Source organism: Carettochelys insculpta, chromosome 13 (assembly GCF_033958435.1).
Source record: "Carettochelys insculpta isolate YL-2023 chromosome 13, ASM3395843v1, whole genome shotgun sequence".
Lineage (NCBI taxonomy): Eukaryota > Metazoa > Chordata > Testudines > Carettochelyidae > Carettochelys > Carettochelys insculpta.
The window spans coordinates 29,494,139-29,511,814 of NC_134149.1; the positions used below are offsets into that span (position 1 = coordinate 29,494,139).

General features: G+C 40.1%; 1 protein-coding gene across 3 annotated transcripts in view; it reads right to left on the reverse strand.

Annotated features, from left to right (window-relative positions):
• Window positions 1–17,676, reverse strand: part of RPS6KA6 (ribosomal protein S6 kinase A6) — a 173,843-nt gene that overhangs the window by 113,885 nt on the left and 42,282 nt on the right. For all 3 annotated transcript variants that reach the window (XM_075008154.1, XM_075008153.1, XM_075008155.1), the window contains 7 exons: window positions 16,896–16,975; window positions 10,775–10,881; window positions 10,451–10,488; window positions 5,269–5,411; window positions 4,321–4,391; window positions 2,051–2,139; window positions 830–894 (listed from right to left, as the gene is read on the reverse strand). In XM_075008154.1, the coding sequence (XP_074864255.1) occupies window positions 830–894; window positions 2,051–2,139; window positions 4,321–4,391; window positions 5,269–5,411; window positions 10,451–10,488; window positions 10,775–10,881; window positions 16,896–16,975 (593 nt within the window). The remainder of the gene's footprint in view (window positions 1–829; window positions 895–2,050; window positions 2,140–4,320; window positions 4,392–5,268; window positions 5,412–10,450; window positions 10,489–10,774; window positions 10,882–16,895; window positions 16,976–17,676) is intronic.

Sequence of the window (17,676 nt, forward strand, 5' to 3'; positions counted from 1 at the left end):
ATGTAACTCAAGCTGTGTGTCTTTGGACTGGTGGGAAAGCAATCCACATACTGCACAGCACAGTCTAAGACACAGCTCTCCTCTAGGCAGAACAGGCAATGTTTAAGTCTGTCAGCGAAGGGATGAAGTTGTAAGACAGACATTGAACCATGACTATCTAGATCCCCTACTGGTAGGAAGCACCTCACCCTACTGTGTGTGGCGGGGAAATGTCTTCTTTTACTGCAATTTCCAAATTTTTAATAAAGAAGATAAAAGGCTGAAGATCAATTCCCTTTGCTGAACCAGTTGGAAGAAGGATGAATTTGACAGGCAGTGGATGTGATGGAGTTGGACTATCACTGGCTTCAGCTCTTGCTGCCACAGATGGTAATAGGGACCTGAGGGAGAACAATGGGCACGCTGCCTTTCATGGCTTCACACAAGAAAACAAGGAAGCACAGAATGCATGAACAGCCCTGACAAATATCGCTATTCAAAAGAATCCCATCTTTTGCACGTGGGCATCTACAGGGCTCTATGCTGGTACACACAAAGCATACAAGCTTTTGTATCTCTATACTCAGTCATTCTGAAGGAGTTTTATGTGGTATTTTAAGATTTAGAATGTTGCAATTCTAATCACTATTAAAATGTTTATGCAAGTTTTATAATTTTAGCGAGATTCTCAATAGTGTACAGCAATGAGGAGAAGGTCTTAGAATAAAATAGTCAGAAGTCTCATTTGTCTAGCATAGCCTATTTAATTATCTGGCAATTTAAAGAGGTTGCAAAATATTGTAATAAAACTAAAAATGGCTTTGCAATTAAATTACTGTTTTGTACTTACATTCCAATCAACTGTTGAAAAGAAAGGATGTCTCTTGATTTCTTCAACCCCATCTGAACCAGCTCCTGTAATTACAGGGAACAAAAGTGATTAAATTAAAACCAGCTTCAGTGTAAAAGTCTCTAAACAAGATTGTATTAAGTTAGTCACTTGGTTTCTTGGAAAACTGCATGGAGTTACTTATTCATAACACTGCTTAAGCTTTATGGTTTATGTGACTCAGAACAGATCAGCGTATAGCTAGCAGGATTCACAAAAGATGAGGAAAACAACCACATTTAAAGGAAAGTTGGAAAAAGGAAAAAAAACCACCACCAAAAAACAAGTGAATGTTTCTTGCTTTCTCCTTTTGGATATATAAAGAAGCCCTCCTCACAGGGCATCTTTACATCTTGTAGCTTACAAAGAAGCAAGAGTACTGCTTTCTAAGTCATTAAACAAACTCCAAACAAGTAATTGGATTCAATAGATACATTTTCTCAGTCTGCTTCCTGATTTTTTGTGCATCATAGTCCATGGTTGTAGTCAGTGGTCTGATAAACCCCTGTCCATGCACCTGTATGGGGAGGGCTGCCAGGAAAAAACAGTAAAATGGAGATGCTTTATTAAGCCACAGATAGGCATACTGTGAGGGGGAAGAGAAAGGCTACTTTTTTCTGAATGATAGCCTGCTGATGTTGTCAGACTTGCAGTATGGGCTACACCACAGAGGGAAGCCAACCTAATGTGATAAACACAGCTTGGTAAAACACTAAGGCTATGATGCACATCCTTTTGAAATCAATTAGAATACAGATTCAGTGTACAGGATATCTTTGGGTGACTCAGAGGAAGATCAACTGGTTTTAATCCCTGAAAATCTAATTTGGTGTGTCCAAGCAGTTGGCAAAAGAGCAAATTCAGACACTGCAAAGCTCCCTTTATAGACAGCATGACAGCTTTATTGGCAGCTGCTTAAATGGAGATTGTAGATTGCTGTATGCAGAATCTAGATGAATGAATGGTCAAAAAAAGTACCCTCCGCTCTTGCATTTGCTCAAGTAAGCCAAACCCAAACCAGTGAAAACTTGTGAAAAAATGGAGTCTGCTGAATAATCAAGAACTGATAGCACTGTTCAATAAAACTTCACTTAAGTATTAAATAATCCACATATTACATTCCGGATGGTTTTACTTCAAGATCCAAGTCAAAAAGACCCAACCAAAACAAGATCACTTTACCTAATCTATTTGATGGGTTCCTTTTAAACAACATCCTTAGAAGGCTTTGGGCTTCAGGGCTAAGAAATTGTGGCATTCCAAGCTTTGCCCTGGAGAAAGAGAATGGGGAAATTATGACTTCAAAATGTGTAATTTGCTAAAAATGCTCAAGATGAGCGGTTCCCAACCTTTTTGAGACAGGGACCCATACTGACAATTCAGGAAGACTTTGTGACCCAAGAAAATTCAAAACTAGGTGAGGTGGGGCAGGAGGTCCTTCCCTGGGAAAATGTACCACTGCCGCCCCCCACTCCCTGGCTTAAAGACCTCTCAGCCCCAAACCACTCTGCCCCCATCCCCGGCTTAAACCCCTCTCAGCTAGGATTGCAGATTTTTGGAAAACTTATGCTGGAAAGGCAGCCCCACCAGCAGGATCCTCAGCCAGGGCTGCCTGTCCCACATAAGAGTCTCAAAAACCAGGGCAGAAAGCAGGGACCCTGGCAGCCCTGCAGCTGGGGTGTGAAGTCCTTGCCGACAGTGCCAGCCACAAGATACCCAGCTGGGGTGTAGGGGAGACCCCACAGCCCTGCAACTGGGAGCTGGCTGCAGCTTAGAGCCCTGGCTGGTAGTGCAGCCACAGGATCCCCAGCCAGAGGTGCATGGGGGACCCCGCAGCCCCGTGGCTGGGGCATGGGGCCCTGGCTGGCTCTCGGTCCCCCTCCACCCTCCCGTTCATGGGCTTAAACCCCTCTCAGCTGCCACTCGACCTACCTCCTACAAGTTCCACTTGCTGCTGCCCCCTTTTGCTCCTTCACTGGGCTGCAACTGCCTCCTCTGTGTAGCTCCCCTCCAGCCCTCCTATTCCCTTCCCCCACCTGCACAGTGGGTGGCTCCCTCCTGCCGCACAGAAATGGGATTCAATTTATTTTGTTTAACAGCCAAATCCCTCCTGCTGGCTATTAAACCAATTAAATTGACTTTCATTTCAGCTCAGCAAGGCAGGGCAGGGACTGGGAGCTGGAGGAGTGAGCAGCAGCAGAGCCACAAATATCTTCTTTAAGAGACACATGCGGCTGGCAGCCGCCCAGTCAGTGACCCTTACCATATCTAATTGTGACCCATGTTTGGGTCCCGACCCATAGGTTCGGAATCCCTGCTCTAAATAGATTTAGTGAACTGAAGGTAAGAAGCTACCATCAGGTCTGTCAATGAGTGTCACACAAAAGGCAATGACATTGTGTGAATGAGATTTCAAATTGAAAAAAGTATTAAAACAGCTAGTAATTCAAGAAACTTGTAGAAAAGCATGTATATGTGTTGTAATGCTTTTTAACATATAGGCTGCTTCAAACTAAATATGCATAAAGCACTTAAAAATAAATCTCCCAAACATACTAGCATATAACAAACAGGAATCACTCATCCTTTCCTATCAGGAACAACTTTTGAAGGCACTTGGAAATAACCCACACTGGAATACATACACACAACCCCATAAGTCACTTATTTATTTCCCCTCCCAACACTGAAATATACATATACGTCAATCATTATTCAGAAAAAGCCTCAAGAATTAGATCATTAAACTCTTTAGATAAAGCCAAAGGAGTCAATTTAAGATTTTTTTGTGAGCACAATTACTAAATTTAAACAACTTAAGAGATTTGAACCATCTTCTTAATAATCAAGGCATCTATTTCAGCCTAAATTTTTTTTAGCAGAAATGTAACATTATACTACACTTGTACATTCATTATGTTACAAAAGCTGAAGAAAGTAGCTGGTGAGCTAATCAGTCTGCATTAACATTGCTACTTATTAGCCTCCTACCATGCAGCCAGGACTAAAACCCCTTTTCTATATAGCACAGTCTTACAGTTGTTACAACACAGTTTAACCTATTTTACATGGAAGGAAGTGTGTACACACATACAGCCCCACCTACCCCCCCTCCCCCCTTCAGGGAGTACAGCCTATACACTACACAAAATGTTTTTAAATAAGCTATATTGCATCTTAAGAAAACCAGCATATAGCAAGGTGCTCAGTGAATAATTAACTCTTGGTGTACTTTACTGCCCCTATTTTTAATACTAACTTCACACATGCACAAGTTTGTGCGAACATTTTTAAGCCATGGGGGTACTCTCCAGTATCTGCATTATTTATGATCAAACTCTTATTTCCATGTTTGACAGTGCATAATTTCACATCTGGAAAGTTACAATACACAACCTGTCTCCACAGTGCTACTTTCCAAAAAAATATTCTATTGAAAGAAAAATACTTACTTTAGTATCATATTCATAGTTTCATTTCGATCTTTACCTTGAAATGGTAGAGTACCAGTAAGCATTTCAAACTGAAAAGAACAAAGACTTAATCAAAATTAAGTTGTTAATTTTTAAAAAAGTACTCTTACATTTTAATTAACGTGGTATTCCACTTGTACTACATACACTAAGTCTTAAGACGTCTCCAGGGTGATTAGCAATTACATATTAATTTGAATCTTAAAAAGATCCAAAGTTAAACAATTTTGTCTTCAAAGGCAAACTACATGACAATGTCACCTATAGTGGAGATAAAAAGATGACATAGTACATCTTAGAGGATTTTACAGACCAAAGATGGGTCACGGATCATAATTCTATAGCTACCTAAGGAATCAAATGGAATGCTGCCTAGAGCCGTGTTCTGCTATACCACAAAATAGAAGGCAAAAGTTTGCTTGCCTTGATTTTCCCCTCCACAGCACAAATGCTAATGGGTCTAACATGTTACTGTCAGCCCAGGCACAAATATTACTATTACTGGTGTATTTCACTTTTCCATGCTGTTTATTCAACAGATTTGTAATCTTTTTTAAACGAATGCTTTGCCAAAACAGTTTTTTTAACTAATAAGCAAAATGTCAAAGAAACATTCAAACCAAAGCATAACAACCTCCTAAAAAAAGTGACAGAATAAAAATGTTCAAACTCATATATATGTTAATAGTCCTTAAAGGTATGTCCTTCCCTGAAGGTTTAAACAAGCAAGGATTTAACATATTTCAAAACTACTGTTTCTTTAGTAGTGATTTAGTAACTAACTATCTTCTCTTAAATTTTCCCATTAATATAAAGAAGTTCTAACTCCGTTTGGGCAACTTTATACTAAATAAATTTAACATTGCCCTGTAGAGGCATGCAAAGCATTTGACTGGAAACATCATTATGCAATTAATCATACAGTACCATAAGAACACCAAATGACCACCAATCAGCACTCTGGTTGTGGCCTCGCCTGTTTACTACTTCAGGTGCCATGTATTCTACAGTACCACAGAAAGAGTAGGCCTTCTTTTCTTGATCTACTGATTCTTTGCTGAGTCCAAAGTCTAGAACAACAGCATTATAAAGATATATCTAGTAAAGAACTTTAAAAACAATATTCTATACAATATTTTTAGATTTTTGATTCAAACAAACAATGAAAGACTATTTATGAATGAATAGTTATTCTAAAGCTCACTGGAGAATGAAAGTTTAATAGTATATTACACAACGTACAGTACAGTGCCAGGAACATCTGAAAGAACTGAAAGTCTCAGCTTGATGCATCTGCAATAAGGTATTTAAAATTTTACATATTTAGAACCTTAAAATTCTGAAAGGTTCGGGTTTTATTTTTCTTATTCGCTGAGACACTGCTGCTTGCTTTATAAGATGTTCTATAGAATTGTTTATTAATAGGAATGTTTCACCATAGAAAACACCAACTACTGAGGCAATGTCTACATTTCCAAGGTTCCAGCAGCACAGCTGTCCAATACAGCTGTGCCCCTGCAAGAGTTTTGCCAACGTAACTGTTGGAGTAGCCACGGCTTTAAATTACTGAAATCAGATTGTGTAAAGAACAGTTTACCGATACATAAAACATTACAATGGCACTACTACACCACTCCAGTGTAGACGCTCCTGATGCTGAAAGAGTCCCCCATCAGCATAAAAAATTCACCTCTCAGAGGCAGTAGGCAGGCTGACAGAAGAATTCTTCTGTTGGCCTACACCTGGTAATTGGCTAGTATAGCAAAGTCTCTCAAGGGTGAGGATTTCACACCCGAGAGATGCAGTTATACCACAGTAAATTCCTAGTGTGGACCATGCCTCAGAATATGTTTGAGGTAGAAGATATATAACTTCTGCAGCCTAGATTACAAATGAATAAATAGCTTAAAAAGAGCAGAGGTAGAAATGATGAGCTCCACAAAAGATACTCTTCCTAGTTTGTATGATGACTAATTTTATCCTTGATTCTTGATGTTAGCTAGCCTAATTGTAAAGTCCTGAAAAGAGAAAGTTTTTTGCTAAGAAAGGGCAAACAGCACTGGCCAGGTTATCAGAAGAGACCAGGGCCCACCTAAGCGTTAAAAGTGTCCAGATACCTTAGGAAACCTAGGTTGGTTTTGCCTGAAATACAGTTTGAGTGTTTTTAAACGCTAAAAGAATACGTGCCTTAAGACAACATAATAAAAGCATGAAAACGACTGCACCACAATAAATGCAGGTCCTGGGGGGGGGGAAGCCTCTGTTGACAGCACCCAGACTCCCTTACCTAGTGAAGGTAAATATCAGGTTAAATTAGGGCCTGTTGTGAGCATTAGTTGCTCCTTCTAGAAGTGGGTCTGGGAAGGAAATTTTCCTGCACCATGAGATTGGCTTTGGTAGAGAGAGTTTTTCCCCCTTTCCCTACAATGGGTAGCAGGAAGCATCTGCCCTGGTGGAAAGAGCAGAGGGGTAGGCTATATGTTGCAACTTATTTTGTAAGTGTTATGGAGGATGTCCAGTACAGAGAGTCCATACGGAAGGCATCCAGTGGCAAGAGAAATGACATGGTAAAAGGACTAAGAGGAGGTGCCAGATAAAGGAACAAAACGGGGGAGGGGGGGTGGGAGATTGTGAACTCCTGTGATTGGTAAGGCAAGGAGCTAATCCCCCACCCCATCTCATACTCAACCTTAGCCCTCCTAGGAGGCTGGTGGACAGTGAGGTCCAAGCCATGGGATAGCTAGAAGTAGAACTGAAGAGGGCCTGGATAAATTTTTCATATAGACATGGATTTGCCTGTACCGTACACATTATCTGCCAGGTACTCCCAGCCATCCTGCAGCCATTCTTTCAGTATACCAGACAGTATATACCTATGAGGAAAAATTTCTAGTTTCTTTCAGTATTTGGACACACAAGAGCATATTAAAATTTGAAAGGAATGTTTCTCCTTGCCGCATTTCTGCCACATACTGATACTGGAGTACAGAACCAGTTTTTTCAAGAAGCACTGGGGCATGTGCACATTTTTGTGCATGTTTGCACTTGCATTTAGCACAATTTCACATACATATTTGGGCACAAATTTTCTAAATGTTTTAAGTGAGTTTGTACATTCAGTGTCACTAGAAGCTGCCTGGTTTTGAAAAATGTGCATAGCTTTCAACAAACACTAGCCCTATTTTATGCTGATTTGGTTTATATAGAAGTCAGCTTCACACCTGAGAATGAATTTGATAATTTTCTATGAACCACGTACGTAGGGACCGAGACTCTCAATTCCTTTTTATTTATTAAATTATAATAATTATGTATTTAATTTATGTATTTACATAAGAGTAGAAGAGCTACCTCTCTGGCAAGGTACATCAACACATATGCAAATACATCCATTATTGGTGCGTAGCTCTAGGATTATGTTCTTGACCCCTATATTAAGATGGTATTGCAAATAAAGACCAGTATTCCTTTGGTGCACAGGCAAAAGATAAAACCACGTTTGGCTGCAACAAAGCTGAAGACTTAATGGCCGTGTCTCCACTTACAAAAAAAAAACAAACTTCCGAATGGCCATGCTAATGGCCAAATCAAAGCATACTATGAGGTGCTGAAATGAATATTCAGTGCCTCATTAGCATGCCGCCAGCCACGGCACTTTGAAAGTGCCACAATTCGCTCGCCCACGGCTCATCCACAGGGGGTCCTTTTCAAAATTGGTTTGTGGGGTCCTTTAAAAAAAGACCCCATGTGGACAAGCTGTGGGTGAGTGAACCACGGCACTTTCAAAGTGCCGCAGCTGGCAGCATGTTAATGAGGCACTGGATATTCATTTCAGCACCTCATTAGTATTCTTCGATTTGGCCATTAGCATGGCCATTTCGAAGTTTTTTGTAAGTGTAGACCGTAGCCATCCAGTGAGACATGGAAAACAGTCAGTACTATTTTCAGATGTAGTCAGTCCTGCACAATTAACTCTTTGAATGCTGGCCAGTACACCTAGGACTCAGATTACAGTAGACTTCATGTCAAGCAAGAGGCATATTGACAAAATCTTTTAGAAAAAACTCCAACTTCTGTCTGCATTACACTTGATTCTAATCATCTGCACAATCATTTTCACGTGCACTGATGTTTAATTGAATTTCCTTTTCGAGTGTCTTTAAGTTGGACTGTATGTCAAACACAAGGAATCTACCTGAGGGAGAAAACACTATAGAAGCTTTAAGGGATCAGCTGATGAAAACAGCATAAAAAGCTTATTTAAACACTTTGCAGAGTATATTTTGGCTCCATACATATTTCTTTCAGAATCTGGAATTTGGCTTCTTTTAGAGTCACAGACCTAGCTGTCACAGCTGTCATATCAAGCTTGCTTAGCTTCCAAGATACCTGCTCATTCACCTGCTTCTCTCCATTGCTACTCTAGAAAAACACCAACGTGCTTAAGTCAGACTTTTTATATCTCAAGTACATTTGTGTTTTCTTTTCCATTGTAAGAAAAAAAATGGAACTATAGAAATGCTTGTTAACTCAGAAAGTTGCTTTACAAGCAGCTTCCAAACGCTATGGGGCACTGAGGGGAAGCTTCAATCACAAGAGCTTTTTTCCTTTGCACCCTAGTTGACAATAAATTTAAGTACTGATATGCCCAGCAAAACAATATACCCTTATAGTCCTGATTTCTTACCACCTGCCACCCTCCTGGCTCCATTTTTCCATTAGTCCATGAACTGTGAAAGCTCCAAATGGCTAAGGGGTTTGAATATAGTCTGGAAGGAGCAGTTAATCTAAGTTAAATCCCTCAATTTTTAATTTTGACAGTTCAAGTAAAAGAAGCACAAAGCAAGAGAGAACTGCTCAGAAACTAAAGGAGTCTAAGAGAATGGTATCCAAAAATCAATAAATACTGCATAGGGTTTCAAATCCCTGATGTTGCCTAAGAGTCTAAAGCAAGTAAGCAAAAACACATCCTGTATTGCTTTTAAATAATGAATATCCAGTAATTCTGTGGTCTAAGCAAAGCCTGTTCGGCTAAAAGTTCTGTCAAAAAGAATAAAAGGTGACAGGCAAAACTACCCTGTACGTCACTAAATGGATGAGAACTTAAATCATAAATCTTTTAAATCTTGCAAGGTGGTTCTAATGGCTGTTAATATTTATACAACACAGCATACAGTGGACGTTGTGATATCACAGTGGTAATATAATTTTCTCATGATAATAGAAGAATAAATGAGTTCACAACATTTTTTAATTATGTAAGTCTTATTGATGAACTTTACCTTCTGAAAGAAAACAGAACCATGTTTTTGTAAGACAGTTTTTCTGCATCTTTATTTTTAAAATGTTTAAAATAGAATTTCTGAAATCACATTTTATACTTTTCTGAAGAACATTTTAGCAATCATGTAGTCTGTAATAAAATCTTTATCTTTCCTTTCTTAAGACTGAATCAGCATACTGACATTTCAGCATTGCTGAATCTCTGCCTTGCTCAATAGCATTCTCTGTTGATCTTCAGATAGAGACATTGTATAATCAACCTTGTTAGTCTTCAAAGTGCTACATGACTTCTGTTTTGTTAGAATACAGACAAAACACCGCTACCTCAGTGTTACTATTCAACCTTGATGTAAGTCACTTCAACCTCAAGTGACTTTTTTATTCATGAAATGTCATCTGAATTTCTTATTTTAAAAATGAAGCAGTTTTCCATGTCTATTTTATAAACATTAATTTCTTTAACTGCTTTACCCACAGAAATTAACATTTATAGTGTTTTGTTGGTAAATTGGATTAATACACAAATACCATGGCCCCAGCCCTGTCCTCTAACTCTTGTTGGCACTCGTGGAGTTACAGTAACTTAAATGGGATTCTGCATAGAAATAATAATCTGCAGATGTAGATCAGATTGCATAATCTGCTCCTATATCATTCATTTTAATAACTACTAAATTAAGTACTGATATCCCAAGACTATAATACAAGAAATTATGTAACTCCACATACTTTAGAAGCAATCAAAACCACAGATTGATAAGGAAACAGCCATGACTATAATATTTTATTAAACTATTTAAGAGCTATACTATAAAATTTTACCTACCTGTTAACTTGATATGTCCTGCTTCATCAAGCAAAATGCTGAAAATTAAAATTCACATTCACCAATACACATAACAGGAATATTTATATAAAACAGTTTAAACATAGTAGTTAAAGACAGATCTCAACCAATCTCCCAAAACTTTAATTTAATAAATCTGTACATTTGGACAATCGGTGCATATATTTAACTATTAAACCCAATATGTGTAGACTATAAAAACATATTTTACTCTATTTTTTATAGAATTATAGATATACATAATAAAAATGTAAAGAAACAAACAAAATACATTAATAGTGGATAAAATACATTTTACTTTACTTTTCTGGCTTCAGATCCCTGTATACAATCCCCAAGCTGTGTAGATGATCCAAAGCAAGGGCCAGTTCTGCGAGGTAGAATTTCACATCTTCCTCTGTAAACATAACCTAATAAGAACTGTATAGATTTACCTTCAGATCTTGTCAATTTCTAATACTGCAATCTAAAAATAAACAGTTCTTCTGCTTCCCTAAATTCAAATATTTCTCATTACTATATTTCACAAATTCTCATGAATCAAGTTCACTAAATATAGGTGTAATGTAACCATAAAGTTTTCTGTAGCTCTAACCCTGAATTATTAGTTTTCCCTCACATCCAGCTCTTAATTGAATTAACAATAAGAACAAATGTTATTGCAACTATAAGGTAGCAGAGTTAAACCAACAATAATTATAAAAAATACAGAAGTTAACAGTGGCCATACAGTATTCAGTCATTCATTCCCTATACAGAGCATGTCCTATACCAGTTTAACATGTAATTTGATCTAATATCGCTTACAATAGTATTACATAAAACGTAAAACTGTAACGTGAAATATTTGTACACTTATCCCTCGCTCTACAATTGGTTCCCAACTTTGTGCTCGTAGGCAAAAACTCATAAGAGGGGCACTAAATTCTCATTAAAACACACGTAAAGTCTCTGATTGGTTCCTAGAGCTCAGAGAAGGAGTGGTAGCAAGTGGTGCTGCTTTTGAAAGGTAAGTGAACCTTGGGTTTGGAGGTTGGAAAAGGTTAAAGGCTGGGGGCAGTTTGGGCATGAATGGGAGGGAGGGTTAAAACCTGGTGGCCGGTTGGGTCTGTGGAGTGGGTGGGGAGTTCAGGCTGCTGAAGGTTGGGTGTGTGGTCCGGCTGGTGGGGGGCGGGGAAGGGGCTGGCAACAGGAGTCAAGCTGCTGTGTGGCCAGCCAGGGCGGGGCGGGGGGAGCTGCCAGGCTGCCACGGGTTGTGGGGCATCAGGCTGCCACGGGTAGGGGCTGCAGGGGATCAAACAAGGGCAGGTTGAAGCTGCGGGGAGGGGATTATCCTCATATTAGCGGGGGCAAGTTCATTCATAGAGTGAACTAAGGTAAGTAAATGTGTCCCTCGTTTAAGTGAGTACTTGTAAGTAAAGTACTCATCTAACGAGGGATGACTGTACTCCCAACGTATGGTTTTCAACTAAGTTACGTTAATCTATTAATACTTTTTTATGAAGTTTCATTCTAAAAAAGAACTGACTGTTCCTAAAGTTAAATTAATTCACTGAAGTGAATGGGTTTGAAGAGTGGACAGATATTGGCACATAATTTGCATGAACAGACACACATTCAAACCTTTCTTGATGCACATTATTGGAGGAGGAGCGAAGGGGAGTTTGTACGTTTTGCTACAAGGTTTGGTTAAACAGCAATAGCACATACGTACAGTTTGATGTTTGTATTGTGCAAAAGGGAAAAGAAATCCAGCATTTTTTTCTTTACTTTCTCTACATCTCTCTTTGGCTACGTCTACATGTGCACGCTACATTGAAATAGCTTATTTCAATGTAGCAACATCGAAATAAGCTATTTCAATGAATAACGTCTACACGTCCTCCAGGGCTGGCAACGTCGACGTTGGGCAGCACCACATCAAAATAGGCGCTGCGAGGGAACGTCTACACGCCAAAGTAGCACACATCGAAATAAGGGTGCCAGGAACAGCTGCAGACAGGGTCACAGGGCGGACTCAACAGCAAGCCGCTCCCTTAAAGGGCCCCTCCCAGACACACTTGCACTAAACAATACAAGATCCACAGAGCCGACAACTGGTTGAAGACCCTGTGCATGCAGCATGGATCCCCAGCTGCCGCAGCAGCAGCCAGAAGCCCTCGGCTAAGGGCTGCTGCACACGATGACCATAGAGCCCCGCAGGGGCTGGAGAGAGAGCGTCTCTCAACCCCTCAGCTGATGGCCGCCATGGCGGACCCTGCTATTTCGATGTTGTGGGACGCAGATCGTCTACACGTGCCCTACTTCGACGTTCAACTTCGAAGTAGGGCGCTATTCCCATCCCCTCATGGGGTTAGCGACTTCGACATCTCGCCACCTAATGTTGATTTCAACTTCGAAATAGCGCCCAACACATGTAGCCGTGACGGGCGCTATTTCGAAGTTGGCGCCGCTACTTCGAAGTAGCGTGCACGTGTAGACGCGGCCTCTTAGTACCATGGCTTTTCATGGAAAATAGCCAAAAAACATTTCAGCACAATCTCTATATACCCTCTCATCCTCTTCTCCTCCCTTTTTCTCCAAAGTAGAAGAAATGTTTTCTGGTCTGGTAACCCAGAAGTTATTCACTTTATCTCTTTATTCTGGATCTACTTCAATGCATTCTAAGACTGTCAGATATTTAACTCTTGCAAAAAATCACAGAAGCAATGTTGCCAACTCATGATTTTAAGTCTCGTGACATTTGTTGTTCTCAAATCCCCATCTCCTGCAGTCAGTTATGTGAGAATATCAGCTTTCACTTGAAAACAACTTTGTAGCCCTATGGGTTATACAAAAAAGAACTCTCCATTTTATATCTATATAAAAATATGCTGCAGACCAGGCCTGCTCCAGCTGGAAAGCACACACCTGCAGTGCTCCCAGGGCCATGGACCAGCACTGCTTTGGCTGGATTGGATAGCCCACCTGCAGTGCTGCTGGAGCCACTGCAAATCAAGCTGCTCCATCTGGGCTGGAGAGCCCATGCCCAAGGCACTACCAAAGCCACTGCAGATCAGGGCTGCTCCACCTGTGCTGCAGTGTCCCCTGCCCAAAGGAGCCCCCACCAGATAACCATACCCAGTAAGTCTATGTTTAGGGTGAGACTTACTGGTTAAACATTAATATCTCTAGTCGACTCATTGTGTTTCTTAGGTCAATCTACTGCAGCAGTACAGACCTACGTTTAGTGTTACGGTATAGGTATCATTTGAGTCACCCGAGGAAACTAATATAACCAGTAATAACTTCAAGCATTTTGGAATTTGATATTAAGGATTTCTAGGTCTTTAAACCTCAAATTGTATTACAAGATGAACTATTCTCCATCTGCTGAAATCACAGAGCATGAAGTGCAGAAACTTTGTTCGTTTAACCTGCTTACCTAGTTAGTCTTGTATAAACTGACTTGCTTAAGCTTAGTAATATACATTAATATTTTGAACTAGGAATACAAGATGTACTACTTTATTGCTCAACATCTCTACTCAAGATTAATATGCCTAATTTGCACAGCACACAGGCATTAATGTACACTCATCCTTCATTATATGAGCACAACTGGTTTCCAACTTTCTGCTCGTAGGCAAAAACTTGTAAGAGGGACACTAACTAAATTCCCACTAAAATACATATAAAAGTCTCTGATTTGTTCCAAGTGCCCATAATTCAGTGAAGGAGTGGCAGCATGTGGTGCTGCTTTTGAAAGTTAAGGGAGCTTCGGGCTTGGAAGAAGGCGGGGGTTGGAGAGGGTTAAAGGCTGGGAGCAGTTTGGGGCCATGAGAGGGAGGGAGGGTTAAAACCTGGAGTTGGGTTGGGTCTGTGGGGTGGGTGGAAGGGTTAAAGCAGAGGCAGGCTGAGTCTGTGGGGCTGGAGGGGTGTTAAGATTGCAGCAGGTTGGGACCACAGAACCAGCGGGGTGTAAGGTTGCAGTTGGTTGAGTTGCAGGGCCGGCGGGGTGGGGGTCAGGCTGTGACAGGTTGAGTCTGCAGGGGCGTTCAGACTGTGGCAGGTTGAATCTGCAGGGGGTTCGGGCTGTGGCAGGCTTGCTCTGCGAAGCTAGCAGAGGGGTTCAGACTGTGACAGGTTGGGTCTATGGGCCTGGTGGGGTTTCAAGCTGTGACAGGTTGGGTCTGCAGGGTCAGGGGATAAGGCTCATATTAGCGGGGGGAGTTCACTCGCCTATTAAACAAAGGTAGGTATGTGTGTCCCTCATTTTAGCAAGTACTTGTAAGTGAACTACTCGTTTAATGAGGGATGACTGTAGTTCATTATGTCAAAGGCGACGTCTGAAGTGCCAAGAACTGTCAGCAAAAGATATGCAAACTGCGCACTGCATTTGCATTTTTTTTTGCCAACAGTTCCATTGGGAGAAGCTTTTCTGACATTTGGCCCATCCACACAAGGCCAAATGTCGGGGAAAAAACCCTTCTGCCAAGACATCCCTTCTTCCCTGTGGAACAAGTGTACAGGGATGCCGACGGAACACTCCAGGCTGGCAGATCTCTGCCAACAGACCTGCAGTCTGGACACGTGCTCTGTTGACAGAAGTTTTATTGTCAGAAGCCTGCAGTGTAGACATGGCCAAAGTTATGTGCGAAAGAAAGAAAAAGCTTAAATTCCCTAGAAAGCAACCAACTCTCCTTCTACTTTTTCTGAACTAAAAATGAGATGTAATCAACAAACATGACTGTTAAAGCCCAAAAGGTACCAAGGAAGTTTCCAAATCTCCAAATACAATTCTAATTATTACTTTGCAACTTAACAGTATTAAATGCCTTTTAAATATGACTTCTCTCCAAATTTAGAGTGGTGAAAGTCAACAAATTGCATTAAGCTTTAGTTCTGAAGTGAAAGCTCCTATAAAAATGCTTTATTGGATAGATCTCAGACTTTCTGAAATGTGACAGAAGAACTCCATGGGCTTGTCTACACTTGCCCCCAACTTTGAGGGGGGTATATTAATCAGGGCAATGGGAGATTACCAATGAAGTGCTGCAATGAATACGCAGCACTTCATTAGACTACTTCTCCCGCGAGGAAATTCAAGTTCCAGCATGCGCGTAGCTGTAGGCACTTCAAAGCCCCTGCGCCACTTCGAAGTGCCTTTACTCCTCAAAATTTTGGAGAGTAAAGGCACTTTGAAGTAGCACGGGCAATTCGAAGCACCCACAGCTACATGCATGCCGGCACTTCGAAGTAGCCGTGGGGGAAAATTAGCCTAATGAAGTGCTGTGTATTCACCACAGCACCTCCTAAGTAATCTCACATTGGGCTGATTAATTGCCCCCTTCGAAGTTGGGAGCAAGTGTAGACCCAGCCCATATGTTATAATTTTAAAGCTGAACAGTAAAACTTAAAAGTCTCAATAGGTAAACATTCAAAACCAATTTCAGATATGCCTGATAATCTTCATATCGGATGGTTTCAAGTGGCACTAGGAACAAGACCCCCACAACTAGAAAGGGTTAATCATTTACTAATGCTGTGTGGTTTTGTAATGAAAAACTGTTTCTAAAGATATTTTGTTTTGTTTTTAAGACATATCAGGCAAGCTCACTCGCCTCATTATGAAAATATCTTCAAAAGTTTAATACAACACCTAGAATTTTTTTTTTTTTTTTACAGAAGATTTTTGAAATACATTTATTTATTAGCTTGAAATATTACAAGTACCATTACAATCCACATGTACTTTCACAAACTGACAGAGCAGCACAATTAACACTCCCTCCTAAACAATAGTGAGCTGTCAACCAGGGTTGTGAGTTCTCCAAAACTGAAAAATATATATGTTTTTTCTAGAAAAATATTCCAAAAATTCAGGAACTATGTTTCAAGATTCTCAAAGGCAATTAAATTGACTTCAAGCTCTAAATCAGACCTCCGTTCTTATCATATAAATCTGACTTACTTCAATTAGTTCTCTATGCAACAAAACCACTTGAGAGAATTTGGTATGGGAAGGTACAGAAAAGGAGTTTTACGCCAATTATTAAAAGTTTGACACTGAAGTTTGTTAAGCGATGGAACATTATCCCATGCAGCAAGCTGGGTAAGCTGTGCCAAGCGGAGTAGCAGAGGGCCCTGAGCTAGTTGGTTGTTTGTTTCTACTGGCGGTCCACATGCCTCACTAAGCATAAATTTATTCTGCACATGGATGGAGAAAATCCAAACAGTGGATGGAAAAGATCAGAAGGAATGTGAGTCCCAAGGGACGTAATGAAAGTTCAACTGAGTTCCTAATAACGAATGCGACAAGAATTAGGGAAAAAGAAACAAGGAACAAGCCCATATTGACAGGAGGTTGAACAAGGACGACATTTTCCAGATCTAACATCTGTGCTGCTTTGAACTTTTATTAAGTTAAAATGTAGGTACTTACCTCTTTGGATAATCGTGTGAATACATCTCCTCCCCTGAGAAAATCCAATATTAAATACAGCTTCCCTTCAGTCTGAAAGGCTGATTTTAAAACACAAAACTTAATGGATAGTTTTATATGACAATGGTGAAATGAGACATTCAGGTATTACATAATACTTTTATAGAATAATTAAGGTATTCTATAATACTTGTTCATGATTTATTTTAGTATAATAGACAACAGTTGCTTCTAAACTGAGGTAGTTCAATGGGGCATGACAATTTCATGGAAATTTACGAACTACTGGAATTTGTGAGCTTACATAAATAATTAACACTACACTAATACTGCACCAAAATGGACTATATTCATTCATTTAATAAAAGATCTCACTATAGAGCTGCCATTCTGTTACATCTTTGCTACGCACGGGAGCCCCCCAATGCTGGCACAGTAATTATATTTTGAATTATTGATATGGGAATTAAGATTGTACTATAATAAGATCTACTCACAGGTTGTTAGGACCTAACATAACAATATGAAAAAAATCAAGGAATTAAGAGTTCAGACCGTTCAGACATGCACTGCCACATCCAGGCTACGTCTACATTAAGAGAAATCTTCGAAATAGCCATGCAAATGGCCATTCTGAACATTACTAATGAGGCGCTGAAATGCATATTCAGTGCCTCATTAGCATGCCACCAGCCACAGCTCTTTGAAATGGCCACTTTTCGCTCATGCATGGCTCGTCCAGACAGGGGTCCTTTTCACAAGGACCCCATCAACTTCAAAA